The 14,028-nt window shown below is 39.8% G+C and overlaps 1 protein-coding gene across 1 annotated transcript; it reads right to left on the reverse strand.

Moving 5' to 3' along the window:
• Positions 1-433: 433 nt before the first annotated feature.
• TYRP1 (tyrosinase related protein 1) lies at positions 434-13,545 on the reverse strand. Its single transcript, XM_062609039.1, has 8 exons — positions 13,245-13,545; positions 12,250-12,723; positions 8,572-8,894; positions 7,030-7,234; positions 5,880-6,047; positions 4,518-4,697; positions 1,284-1,430; positions 434-727 (listed from the first exon to the last, which is right to left on the reverse strand). Exons 2-8 carry the CDS (start codon positions 12,629-12,631, stop codon positions 522-524), a joined length of 1,611 nt encoding a protein of 536 aa, XP_062465023.1. The 5' UTR covers positions 12,632-12,723; positions 13,245-13,545; the 3' UTR covers positions 434-521.
• Between the last annotated feature and the right edge of the window lie 483 nt (positions 13,546-14,028).

Here is a 14,028-nt window from a genome sequence, read left to right on the forward strand (position 1 = left end):
TACCTAAAAGCAACAATAAGACCAAAACTATGTTCTGTGAATAAAGTTTGATTCCAAACACACTGTTGCCTTCAGAATACCTTTATAGCTACTTGACTGGCATGCTGGCTATTTTGAAACACATTTTCACTCTCCTAGCCAGGGTGTTTACTTGTATTTTGGATTCTGCTTCTGTCCCATTCTGGACTTGACCATTTCACAAAAGTACCTGGGTGCAGTGGCTAGGTCAGATGACATTGGCTGTCACCAAGTTAACTAAATTTTACCAGATTTTACAGAAATACACATAAAAAAGGCTTGCAGCCCTAAAAAAGTTAGTGCAATTCTATAAAAATCAGCACAGAATTAGTATTGTAAAAGTGACTTATTGAAGCCTAGGTGTGATGAAAGAAGATATGAAGTCTGAAGCAAACATATCAAGACAGCAGGCAGTGTATGCTCTTTATTTTAAAGCAAATGGATGACCACTATATAAGAAATACAGCAAAATAAACAGTTTCAGTCAGATGCAGAAAAGTGCTTCAAACAACAGACTGGCTTGGTGTCGGTATACCATCATAATCATCTGAGTAGTGCTGATACTGGTCAGTAAGAAGAGGCTGATGCAACTCATCCTTATTTTTCTTGACACGTATGATACATGCGGCAGCAGCAAAGATAATTGCAACAAGAACCAGTGCAGTCACTATTGCAATAGTTATCATCTCTGTGACACGAAGAGCCCGACCTATAGGAAGGAAAAAGAAAGTTATTAAAAGTAAATGTGAATTATATGTATAAGCATCAGACCAAGCAGACCAAAGTTCTCTATTTGTCATTATTTAATGAGTTGTGAAATAGAACTTGTTCAAATTTTGGTTGATAATATTTTTTTCCAAAATGTGAGAAAATTTCAGTCTCTCTTGTTAGAGTTTAAAAACAGTCCTGGATATTTCTTGTGACATCTGGTTTATGAGGGATTTGCATTCTCTGTAGTGATTTAATGGAGGCATAAGTTATAGGAATAAGGACCTTCTGCAAGATTTAGATCCAAATGAGAACTTCTCCAAAAACTGAAGTGGATAGTGGGAGCTTCATTTAGGAACAATCTGTAATCAGTAGCTATTTGTCTATACTAAATCCTAAACATAAGTGATTTGTAAAGAAAGGAAAATAAATAGACCTTTACAAAGGCATCAAGTATTATTTGTGAAATTTGAAGCAACTTTGTTAATTTGATCCATAAACTTCAAGGGAGAAAGACGTGATGAGAAAAAAAGGAGCATGTAGGTTGGACAGCTCACCTGGCCACTCAACTTCATAGCTGTATCCCAGGTTTTCCAGTGCAGTGACAAACATTTCATTGTTGGTAACTGGAGGCCAGAAAGGCACCATGTTGTACTGTCGGTTATGTCCAATAGGAGCATTCTCCAGTGGATAAGTTGAGATATCTAAAATGAAAGTCAAATCGCATTTCGGTAAATAAAATCAAAATAATTTGCCCTACTCTCTGTTTTGTTTTGGTTGGTTGTTTTTTGGGTTTGTTTGTTGTTTTTTTTTCCGGAAAGTGAGCCAGGGTTTTGAGTACCTCTTTTTGCTTTTTTTTTCTTTTGTTCCTAACTGAAGTTAATGCAGAAGGATTGGTTTTCCAGTGTGACAGATCCAGAATGAAAGGCTCTGCTTTGTCCAAAAGCAAGATCACTAATGATAACCCTGTATTTTAACAGAAACCACCAGTAAATTGTAAAACTTTGTGCCTGTGTTGGGCTTTTCTTCTTGCATGGAAAAGGAGAAATATGTATGTATTGGAAAACCTTTTTGCTACAGTCTGGCTTTGATTGTAACAGTAATGAAGAGCTCTTTCATGCAGTTCAGGAGAGCAGCTGATATGAACTCTACTGGAAAATTTTTTGCAGTGTTATGGTAAAATTGCTCTCTGACATGGGAAAAATACGTGAAGCAGGTCGTAGGAGCTGTACAAAGAAATCTCAGTTGAGCAACAGAATCTGTCTTCTGTAGAAGGAAGAGGGGCTGGGTTGTCCTAAAAGGAATACAGCTGCTTCGTGCAAACTAATGCATAGACATTACACAGAATTCTCTCCCCAGTTCACTGATGCTAATCTCCCTTTTTTATTTTTGTTTTTTTTTTTTTTTTTCTTTGGAGCTCCTTCCTTCTGTGACCGTGAGATTGTGAAGTTCATTATCATGCAAGCAGAAAGTGGGGCAATAAATAAAATCACAACCCTGGATTTCAGAAAAGCTAAATTTGGACCTTCTTGGAAGAATCCCATGGGAACGGTTCCTGGAGGGAAGAAAGGTCCAAGAGAGCTAGTTCAAAGACCACTTCCTCCAGCCAGAGGCTCCAGAACAGTGCATACCCATGTGAAAGAAATCAAAGGGGAGACCCATATGGATGAACAAGGAACTCCTGTCAAAACTCGCATACGAGCAGGAGATATACAGGAGGTGAAAGCAGGGACAGGCGCTTCGGATTAATATAGCAATGTTATCATAATATGCAGATCATCTTTGAAAGGGCATGGCAATCAGCAGAGATGCCTGAGGACTGGAAGAAAGCAAATGTCAGCCCAGTCATCAACAAGGGCAAGAAAGAGGACTCTGGGAACTACATGCCAGTCAGCCTCTCCTCAGTTCCTGGAAGGGTGATGGAACTGCTCATCCTGAAGGCCATCTCTAAGCACATGGATGATAGGGAGGTGATCAAGAGTGGTCAGCATGGAAATCATGCTTAACCAACCTGCTTGCCTTCTAATATGGGACAACTGGCTGGATTTATGAGGGGAAGAACTGTGAATGTTGTCAACCTGGACTTCAGGCAAGGCTTTTTACACTGTCTTCCATGACATCCTCATAGGTAAGCTGGATGAGGTGATTGCAGACTGGCTGATGGTGAGGTGGATTGCAAACTGGATGCATGGCTGGTCTCAGAGAGTTGTGGTCATTGGTACAGAGTCTAGTTTGAGATCTGTAACTAGTGGTGTCCCCGAAGGATCAATAATGGGTCAAGTATTCTTTAACTTATTCATCAGTGACTTGGATAAAGTGCCTCCTGAGCAAGACTGTTGATGATACAAAACTAGGAGTAGTTGCTGATAGCCCAAAATGCTGTGCTGTCATTCAGAAGGGTCTGGGGAAGCTGGAGAGATGAGCAGAGAGGAGACTTTTGAAATTGGAGAAAAGTGCAGGGTCCTGCACCTGAAGAGGAGAAACCCCATGCAACAGTACAGGCTGGAGCTGACCTACTGGAAAGTAGCTCTGTGGAGATGGACCTAGCAGGCAACAAGTTGTCCATGAGCCAGCCAGTTATTGTAGCTAAGAAGGCCAATGGTATCCTGGGCTGCATCAGGAAGAGCGTTGCCAGCAGCTCAAGGGAGGCAATCCTCCCTCTCTACTCAGCTCTGGTGAGACCTCACCTGAAGTACTGGGTCCAGCTCTGGGCTCCCCAGGACAAGAGAGACGTGGAGTTCCTGGAGCAAGTCCAGAGAAAGGCTAACAGAATGATTAAGGGTCTGGAGCATCTCTCAAATGAGGAGAGGCTGATGGAGCTGGGCCTGTTCAGCCTAGAGAAGAGAAGGCTCAGAGAAAATCAGATAAATATATATATATATACATATTTGAAGAGAGGGTGTCAAGAGGATGGGGCCAGAGTCATCTTGGTGGTGCCAGGCAATAGGACAAGAGGCAATGGGCGTAAACTAAACCACCAGGAGTGCCACCTGAACATGAGGAAGAGCTTCTTTACTGTGAGGGTGTCTGAGCACCGGAATAAGTTTCTCAGAGAGATTGTGGAGTCTCCTTCACTGGAGATATTCAAGAGCCATCTGGACACAATCCTGAGCAATGTGCTCTAGATGCCCCTGCCTGAGCTGGGAGGTTGGACTGGATGACCTCCAGTGGTCCCTTCCAGCATTAACCATTCTGTGATTCTGTGTGCTTTTGTGGTTCTGTCTTTCCTTCCTCCTTCCCTCTTTTTCCTCCCTTATTCCTTTTCACTCTCCTTTTTGGAGTTAAAGAAGTAAGGGCAGCAACAGTAAACATCATTTGAAAGGATATGGAAATGGTTATGGTATGCTGGTGGTAAATAACAAAAGTTGTCAAAATTAATTCTTGGGGTGTGCATGATATCTGATCTTGTTCGGCAAAAACATAGGTATTTACTCCATTTTCCATAATTTACAGCGACAGAATGTCTGTGAAGTAGTTGGACCTTCCAACTACTGTTATGCTGTCTTTGCTCTATGCAGATGATATATCTGCACGTTTTGATTTCTTGAATTGTACCTGGTATTTCTGGCCAAGTGTCTTCAGAGACAGTGATTTGAAAATGTATGTCAGTGGGGTGAGGAAGGGAACTTGCCTGTTATTACTGTCTTTGTTAACTACACTAACTAGTTAAAATTCCAGTCCTCTCTCCTAATCTTAGGGGCATCTTTCTGCCCCACAAGAAACAGCTGAGCTCATGTGTCTACAAAGACTGACAGCCACCCATACCATCTCTGTCCATGACAGCATCTTACCTGCAGAATACCTTCTCAGCCACTCATCAAACACAGCATCTGTAAACGTGTGCAGGAGGACAAAAATAGGATCGTTTGGTGATAAATGTGTTTGTCCTCCTGTCCCATTCAAAAATAGATGAGCCAAGTTGTGAAGACTTCGAACTGCTGGGTCATATTTCCCTGAAGGATCACTGTACCCTGAATATGCAAACAACACAAAAAATCCCAGTGAAGACTTGCAGATCATCTGGACACGTTTCTCTCTGAAAGGCTACTATGTTGTTGTGTTGTTTTGCTTAACATAAATTAGTAACAATTTCTCTATGTACTGGAATTTGAGAAATGTCCCTGGCATGCATAATTTTTAGATTTCAATAGCCTTTGCAAGAGAATGCTGAGAATGTGGAGTGCAAGGCTGCTGGGTTCTAATGCAAAAGTGGCCAAAACACCATATAAAACATAGCATGAAAACAAAGGTATATATTTGGGACCTACATATCTTTCAACATAATTGAAATAGTTGCATCTAAATATTTTCTAATAAGGCAGCTGTTTTATTTCCATACATGTTTACTGTGAACACATCTCAGAAAGCTTCATAAACTTGCTTTTTTTCACTGAAGATACCCTATGTAACTCTGTTGGTACCCAGCAAGTCTCAGCCCTTATGTCAGATGTCAGTATCTGAAGTGTCATGAAAACGTCTCCTGTTTTCAAGCTTTGGCCAAACTTGAAAACAGGAGAAATCCCTGAAGTGTGGATGTGGCTTTGAGCAACCTGGTCTAGTGGAAGGTATCCCTGCCCATGGAAGGGGTGTTGGAACCAGATGATCTTTAATGTCCCTTCTAACACAAACCATTCTGTGAGTCTATGATTATGATACTTAAATGGTTGGTTCAGACTCTTGTTTTTGTTCTCCAAGAAAAAGAAAATGGAGCAGATCCTCCCTATTTTAGGAGTTATGCCTCTTCAAAAGAGCCAGAGATACAAGGGTAACTGCTCTGAGCACGTTTGCCTCATTTAAGGATGCATCTGCATAAATCTGCAGACAAAGGCTGTCTGTTTTCAGCAATGGCAACTTATTACTAGGTTGAAAGGACCTGATCTCAGCTACATAGTACACCAATGACAGACTGTTCAGGCTTTTATGCATTTAAAGAACTGACATAAGTTATGAGGTAAGTTACCCAGAGGTTATTTCCACTTAATACTAGGCTAATACTTAATTTTAAGAGCAATGTGTTCTTACTCTCCAGTAGACTGTTTCCAAACTCGTACTTCCAACAAGAAAAATGGCAAGCCTACTTCCTTGATTTATTTATCATTGTTCTAGTTCCTTTTATTTGCTATGTTCTAGGTCTTTTTATTTGCTATGTTTACCTTCTACTGTGTTACGGAAACTGTCTGTTGAATTAGAATAGAAAGGAGGAGTGTCAAATACACCAACTTCCAAACACTGAGCAACATCCTCAGGCTCTGGTAGACGCTGTACCATAGGCCGTGCAACATTTCCAGCAGGATTTCTTCGGATGGGACCACCCTCAGTGCCTGGGGTGGAGAGAAGAGAGAGAAAACTACCGATGCAAAACTGTAGGCTGCAGAATGCATCCTTCTAATGTCTAAACCAGGAAGAAGAAAAAGAAAATCCCCACCTCCCCCCACTCCCCACCCCCAATGGTGTTTGTAGTGTATGAATAGGTCAGTTCCTCATGTCAGGTAAAAAATCTGAATCTTCATGGGGTCCTGCGTGCTGGATCCTTTGCACTAGGATTTAAAAAAACCCAAAACATCTGTAAGCCTCTCACTGAAATCTGTGGTTCTCTAAGTGCTCTGGGAAATTTTTCTATAGTTTTTCAATGTGATTTCTTGATGAGACTCAGAAAAAAAGTTTTAAGGATGTCCTGAGAGAGTAGCTGAGGAAAGGACTACAGCTAATTCTTTAGGTAGCTAACCAAATATTGTGGTGTTTTCCCTATTTCCCCACCCTGTTTCCATGGAGATGCTGAGTTATGGCTTGCAGATGATGAATATACAATAGTCTTGCTGTGATTTTCTTAGTTGTAGCTGAAGTAAACATTTTAGGATTCAGTATTCTTCACACTGAAAATATGCTCCACATAGTTAACATGGGGATTCATTAGTTCTTCTCTTTTTAGGAGTAGAATGCCATGAAAGTGATAAATAGAGTTGTCAGAAGAAAACTCAGGCTTCATTTAAGAAATGACACTGCCAGATTTAATTATTTATGGCAGAGGAGATGAATAGATGCTATATAAAAAGGGAAGTCAAAGCATTTAGGTCTTCCTCTGCTACAAGCTCCTGATTGAATTTTGAACTGCTTGGACCCTCAGTGAAACATAGATAATAGGTATGTACTATCTCAGAAGACTGATGAAACTTGGATCTAGAATATTCAAAACCACTTTAATACCTTTTTTTTCCTAAGAAAAGCCATTGCAATGTAAATTATTATAGTTATTTATGATCAAAAGGATTTTCTTTCCAAATATCTGCCAGCAGTCATACTTACTGTTACAGATGGTTCCCAAAGTTTCATAGTCTTCTACATTTTCACATATCACTCTCCACTGAGAGAAGATTGAGTTCTGGCTGATAAGAGAAACATCAAAATTGCTTCTAGCTCCCATCAAGTCATCTGAGCAGATATCACAGGTGTTTTGTCCTGTTGCAAAATTCCAGTAGGGAAGTCCAAAAGTGGGGTCCTGAAGCATGTTCTAAACCACACAAATATGACATTTAATATATGTGTGACCCAGACAGCTATAGTATTCATTGCTAGACAGATGTTAAAAATACATCTTAGTAAGAGTCAGAGTCCTGCCTCTATGGAGGGGAGGAAATCTATGGAAAATCTATTAATTCTACTTAAAAGCTTTAGGTAGGTTTTCACTTTGATGCTTTTTTTTCAAAGAACAGGTAGTTAGACTACTGCATTGAGTTATGGGTCTCCCTCATTAATAGGACAGTAATTCTCCCACAAAACTATATTGTGAGTAGTGAGAAACATCAGTTAATACTGATACCCCATTTCCCAACATATCGAAAGGCTTGTTTGTAGCACACAGAATATCTAAGGCAACTGTGGAAAAAAAAAGAGAAAATGGAAAAATAAGGAAAAAGGGCTACTAGCCCTTCAAACTGTCATTGTTTGTTTCTAGTATGGGTTGGAGTTAAACAGTTCTGGAGTCCGGGCTGTGTTCTGTGTCCTGGCTTGCAGTATTTGTATACCAAGATGTGTTGGTCAGCCAGAGTAGCTTTACTAATGATCACATTTACCAGTATAAATAGGAAAATATATTAAATCACAGAGATCTAGAACTCCTCGGGACTTGCACATAACAAAATGCCACTAATGTCAAATATGAGTTTTTGAAGGGAGTTTGTGATTCAGCCTGAGGCAGAGCCATTGAAGCTATCACTTGAAGTGATTTCAAAGACTGTTTAAATCTGACCTTGAACACTTAATACTCTCTTCTTAAGAAGGACGATGGTTCATAGAATACTGTTTTCCTTTTATAGATAGGTCCGCACAAGGAAAAGAAAACAAGAGAATCACTGGTTTGTGGAATAGAGTATAACAAAACACTGATTTTTCTAACCAGTTACACTAATTATACAAATAAAATGTGATTCTGAATCCCCAAGACATCTCTGTAGTACTTTTCTTTAGAAATTCTGCTGCTTTGATTAGCCTAACTTAGTCAAAAGCAGGGCCTTGATATTAAAAATAACACTGGCAATAACAATTCTAGGTCCAATAAAATGCCTTCTACGGATATTTCTAGAATTTGTATCTATTTTTACAGGAGATTTTAATGTAACTTTTACATTTTTCATCACTCTGAAATACTTTTAGCATCTCTATAACGACAGTCTAAAACCTAAATGCACAGTTTAGTATACCAAAAGAGTTAGAGAAATTGAAGCAGAATTATTTCAATGCATAAAAAGAACTGCTATAATTTTGGCCTGTTGGAATGTGAGAAGTTCTTTAACTGTACAAAACATAGCTTGAACACTGCTAATGGTTTAACATTAACATGAAATTTACCTGCATGTCTCTTTCAAGCTGCAGTAAATGGTATCTATGCCACGTGACAAAAGCTGGTCCCTCATGAGAGAAATCAACTCCTCCAAAACTCTGCTGCCCTACACCAAGGAAAGTCTTCCTGACAGAATAATAATGAGACCACACAAAGTAGTTATAAATGGAGATATTCTCAAACTGTGGTGTGTTGCCGTCTGGTCCAAATATTTCCTCACGTCTTCGTGTGGCAATAACAATGTCAGGATGGACTGTCACCTTAGCTTGGTGTAAAGCATTCACAAAACGCCTCCTTTCTTCTGCACTCAGATCCAAAAGATTCCTCCTGACTGTAAGGATATAGAAGAAGCAAGTTACAGAAGTAACAAACATTTAAGTCTGATCTCACAGGACTAATTACTTTCGCTTCTAATAATTCCATGTAAGTCCCCTTTTGTTCAAGCTTTCATCCATTTTTATTAAAGCAATTCAGAGTACTGAACATAAATAGAAAATGTTATTTATTATCAGAAAGAATGAACAAAATGAACCCCCAAAACTTGAGGGGTTAGTGCTTTCAGAAGCTTTGTTACAGATTAGTTTTCCATCCTGTGAGAGAAATAACAGACATTTTGTCATGCAAAACCTTTTAGAACTTCATCTAATATAGTGAATGTTTCCTGTGGTAATACTTTGCAAGAAAATAATACTATATGGCAATTTATAATACTCAGAAGCTCTGCTACATGAGAGTTTGGCACAGTATGTTGTTTATGCTTAAAGCTTTGCAGGAAAAATGGCAGATTCATCAGTGAATTGTAAGTGGTAAATTTCACACAGTACAACATCTGTCTTTAGTGTCATTACCTGACATTATAAACAATAGCCATATATTAGCCCTTATTAGCAGTATATCTCAAAAACATTTAAAAATATCATTGTCTGGACATAAACAGTGAAACAAGGAAGAAAATTGACTTGTTGAAATACCAGTATATCATCAAGAGGAACAGAATTCACATCACTTTGCTTCCAATCTACCACTCTTTCACCTGGACTGAGGAGATTTTGGACTAAGTTTAGACTAAGACACAGGTAGAACTCACACCTATTCTTCATCATACACTCATTTTCATTCCAAAAAATACTGTAATATCTGTAGTTGTCCTAATGAATGATAGACTGTGTTGATACAAGAAGCAACAAGTTTTCAGCATGAATCAATATGAAGAATAAAACTGAATTGCATTTCCCTATATGAAGTTAATTCAGTGGGGGATATTTTGACTTCACTAGAGTTTATAGAATTACTTTTATGAAACATGAATCTCACCAAGGGACTCTGTATCCTGACACCAGTTTTTCTGTTTTGTAGAACTACTGAGCTGATAGGTAGCTCTGGTCATTGAAGGTTTTTTGTGGCTGATTTTAAGCACAGCACTAAAAATATTCATCTAATTTTGGTTTACGTAGGCACCTTAACTTTTTCATTTTTCAAAATATGTGCCTGAACCACAGTAAAAGAAATTGACTATTATTAAAGTTAGGCATGAATTTAGAAGATACAATGGCACCAGATTACAATTTACAGCTATTTTATGTGGATATGCCAACAGTAATCCAACAATTATTTCTGAAGTCTGAGTAGCTGGGTCCAGTTCCATGGATGAGAAAAAGAAGTGACTTCTATGTGGAAACTCAAAGCATAATAAGAAGCTAATTTCCCCTGTTTAGGACTTCCATGGTTTAAGCCCAGCCATTAACTCAGAATCATGCAGCCGCTAGCTCACTTCCACCCTGCCGTCTTTCCCCCTGCACCTGGAGGGATGGGGAGGAGAATCAAAAGAAGGCAGCTCCCATGGGTTGAGACAAGAACAGTCCAGTAAATAAGGTATAACACAAAACTACTCCTGCTACCACCAATAGTAATAATGATAAGGGGAATAACAAGGGGAGAGAATATAAAACTAAAAGGGAAAAAGGAAAAGAAAACAATAAATACAAGTGATGTACAATACAATTGCGCAGCACCTGCTGACCAATACCCAGCCCAACCCAAGCACTGGGTCCTTCTGGGTGACTCTGCCCATTTTATATACTGGGCATGATGTGCTGTGGTATGGAATATCCCTTTGGCTAGTTTGGGTCATGTGACCTGTCTCTACTTCCTCCTGGCTTCTTGTGCCCTTCCTCACTGTCAGAGCATGAGAGACTGAAAAGTCATTGATCGGAGTAAGCATTACTTAGCAACAACTGAAACCACCAGTGTGTTATCAGCACTGTTCCCAAACTAAAGTCAAAAACACAGCACTTACACCAGCTCCTAAGAAGGAGGAAAAGCTGAACCCAGGACACTCATGTTGTCATGCATGGTAAATCTGATTTTTTTTTTTGCATTTGACTGAGTAGGAAGGGATTTAATAAGAAAGTAAAAAGTGCTCTTGTATGCCCTAGAAAATCAGCTAACACTGCTTTTTGCCTACTTCCAGATTTACTTTGCTAAGTTTGTGTATATTAACATTTATTTCTTGGTTATTTTTCTGAATTAACAGCATTGTTAACGACAATGGAGCAGCACATCAGAGGGTGCAACCTGGCTTAGCAAATCCAGTTCATGAGTCATACTTTTCTAGTTTGCTTCTTGGAGCTCAAAGGATGACTAAAATCCTCAGGTCTTTGCCACAGCCCTCAATAAGTTGTTTTTAAGGAATCTTACTGTTAAGGTTTTGAATAGATAAGCAGTCCTTTGTTAATCCTTGCTTGAACAAGCACTCACATTCATGGAGTTTTTCTTATCTTCTGAAAATAGTGGTGGTGCTTATTTCTGTTTCGGCAAGAGACACTGTACATTTGTGTGAGGTGTTTGTTGTTTCTCATGTCAACAGGACCTATCACTCATCTGGGGGATTATGGAATTTACAGGATTTCAGTTAACACCTTTAAACTTTCACTAACAAAGACTGAAATCTTGTCCATTCAGCCAATTTTGACTTGAGAATGACAACCTGTCCCCAAGCCTGCTTGTCTTTTCCAATTTGCCAAAAATATTCAGCAATTTCCAGTCCCACAAGAATTTCATAACCATTAAAAAGATTTAGATGTCTGTAGACTGACATTCTGGACTAAACACAACTGAAGAACTCTTGGAAATGGCCACCAGCGCCTGTGCTGATTAATCTGAACAGCTGTTAGGAGCTAAGTTTTTAATGACATGGACAGAAGCATTTAAGTAAAAATTTACAAGGCCAAGCACGTTGTTTAGAAATGTATAAAGGGATTTTGAATCAAAAGAATTAAAGTAGTCACAAGGTATTAATCATGATATCTAGATAGGTATTATTCCCAGACATGCTCACAAACACATATACACACATCTACATACACACAATATGCATTGTTTTACTCTTGAATAATTCCAAAGGCTACAGTTTTTTCAACTTAAGTGTCCAGTTCTTTAATGGACTTGGTCCTAGTCCTGCACTGCAGTACAGGTTTTGTGTCTTCCTTCTATCAGGCAGTAAATGCAGGCTTCAACAATTCAGCTAGGAGCTGCCTAAATGACCCCTATGGCAATGTACATTTTCTGAATAAATTTAAGGGGCAATTTTTTTAATTATTATTTTAAAGAACAGAAATACATTGTGTGCATTTAGAAGCAAGCGCTGCCAATAGGCAATTTTCATGTCATATTTCTGATGCTCTTACCTATGTTGATTCGCTGGGTACAGGTGGGCCCCGTCCAGCCAGGGCGACACGACCCACAGTTGTAACCAGAGAAGTTGCCACTGCACTGGCAGGTTTGGTTGAAGAAGCGTATTGGCCATTGCTCACGGTCATCTCTCCCATCATGGATGTACTGTGGGCCATGGGGTCTTGAGTCTACAGTCACCTGGACGCACCGGCCCCGGCCCGTAGACACGCCACACCGGTCAGTACCTGGCCCAAACACAGGGAAATAGTCTGGGCAACACATGCCGCTCCGCAGGGACTCAACTGTGGCACACTGGCGAGGGAACTGAGCTCCAGCTTGGCCGATCAGGTTAAGCAGTGGTGGCAGGGAGAGGAGCAGCAGCCCAGGGAGCTGCATGGTAGCAGGTCCAGCAACACTGGCTCCTCCTGAGAGCCGTCCGGCAGTGCACGGTGCCGTCCCCGGTCCTGCGATGGGATACCCAGCTCGCCCTACAGAGAGAGAGAAAGGGCGGGGGGGGAAGAAGTGTGTGTGGGGGTGGGGTGTTGGGGAGAGAGAGAATGGGTAGAGAGAGAAGAATAAAAACGAGTGATACAAACCTCCAGCCTGCCCCTTCCACCCCCCGAAATGCCTTGAAACCCTGCACTTCAACACTCTAACTGGAAAAGTGAACAAATCTGGCTGCAGGCACTAATATTCTTCTCTCACTATCTGCACAAAAGAAAGTAATCATCTAGAGCTCATTGACTTCTAAGTGCTTCCTAAATGTTCACTCACTTTGTATATATACCAGCCAGATTTAATTCATTACCACAAAAAGCTAAAACTTGTCTAAGGCACCAGCTTTTTGAACCTTTTCTTTCAAACCCTTCCCCACCCCCCCTGCCTTCCTTTTCTGTGTTTAACTATTGTATCTTGTTCTCTACTCAGCAGTTCCCCTCTGTGTTCCCGTGTTGCTCTCTAATAGCAGTTCCACCCACAAAGTGAAGCTACAACACTTCATGTATTGTACCTGTTCTCTCTTTCTGGTGTCTCTCCTCTGCTGAGATTCTGTTCTATCTACAGCTCTGTCTGACCCCAATAAACACTGCTAATTTCTCTCCTGGTTCAGTCTGTTTACTAATCCTTCTACCGACACTGTATGGCTTGGCCTCACCCTCCTTCTTCTATTAATCCCCTTTCTACTTCAGTGCATTTCTCTGGACTTTAAGTACTTGAATAGCACATGATTTCTTTCATGCTTATCTCCTTGTGATTTTACAAGTTTTGCAAAGGTCAGAGACAAATACTTGAATTCAAAACAGAACAACTGTGTTGTGTGGTTTTGGGGTTCTTTTTTTTTGTGTGTGGTTTTTTTTTTTATATATAATTCTGTGTGAAGAAAGACTTGCTTGAAAATAGACAAAGAACACTGGGGAAGTTCACATTTAACAGACATTTAAAAAACCTCCTAAAAATCTTCAAATACCTTTTTTAAGATCAGACCAAATTAAGTGACAAAGTTAAGTTATTTAGAAAATTAAACACTCAAATCTTAATTTCAGATTAACTATTTATTTTGATAAATAAAAAGACAGTGATTATATTGGAGTATCCTAAAATGCTAAATTCTGAGCAGGTGCTATGAAGGGGAATCAAAAAAGAAAAGTGAGAAAAATAACCCCTGAAATGAACAAAATTTTCTAATCCTTGCAAGGACTATTCCAGCTGAGCAGAACTACCCTTATTCATTCTTACCCTCTTTCTGATCTGTTAGTAAGGATGGCTTTCAGTGGGGTGAGGACATTTGGTCATGC

Source organism: Pezoporus occidentalis, unplaced genomic scaffold (assembly GCF_034315485.1).
Source record: "Pezoporus occidentalis ecotype Australia unplaced genomic scaffold, CSIRO_AGI_Poc_V1 ctg133, whole genome shotgun sequence".
Lineage (NCBI taxonomy): Eukaryota > Metazoa > Chordata > Aves > Psittaciformes > Psittacidae > Pezoporus > Pezoporus occidentalis.

Coding starts and splice junctions, on each gene's coding strand:
- TYRP1 (XM_062609039.1), bottom strand. CDS start 12,631: ATGCAGCTCCCTGGGCTGCTGCTCCTCTCCCTGCCACCACTGCTTAAC. Junction 8,895..12,249: donor TACCCAGCGAATCAACATAG/GTAAGAGCATCA, acceptor ATATCCTTACAG/TCAGGAGGAATCTTTTGGAT. Junction 728..1,283: donor CTATGAAGTTGAGTGGCCAG/GTGAGCTGTCCA, acceptor TCCTTCCTATAG/GTCGGGCTCTTCGTGTCACA.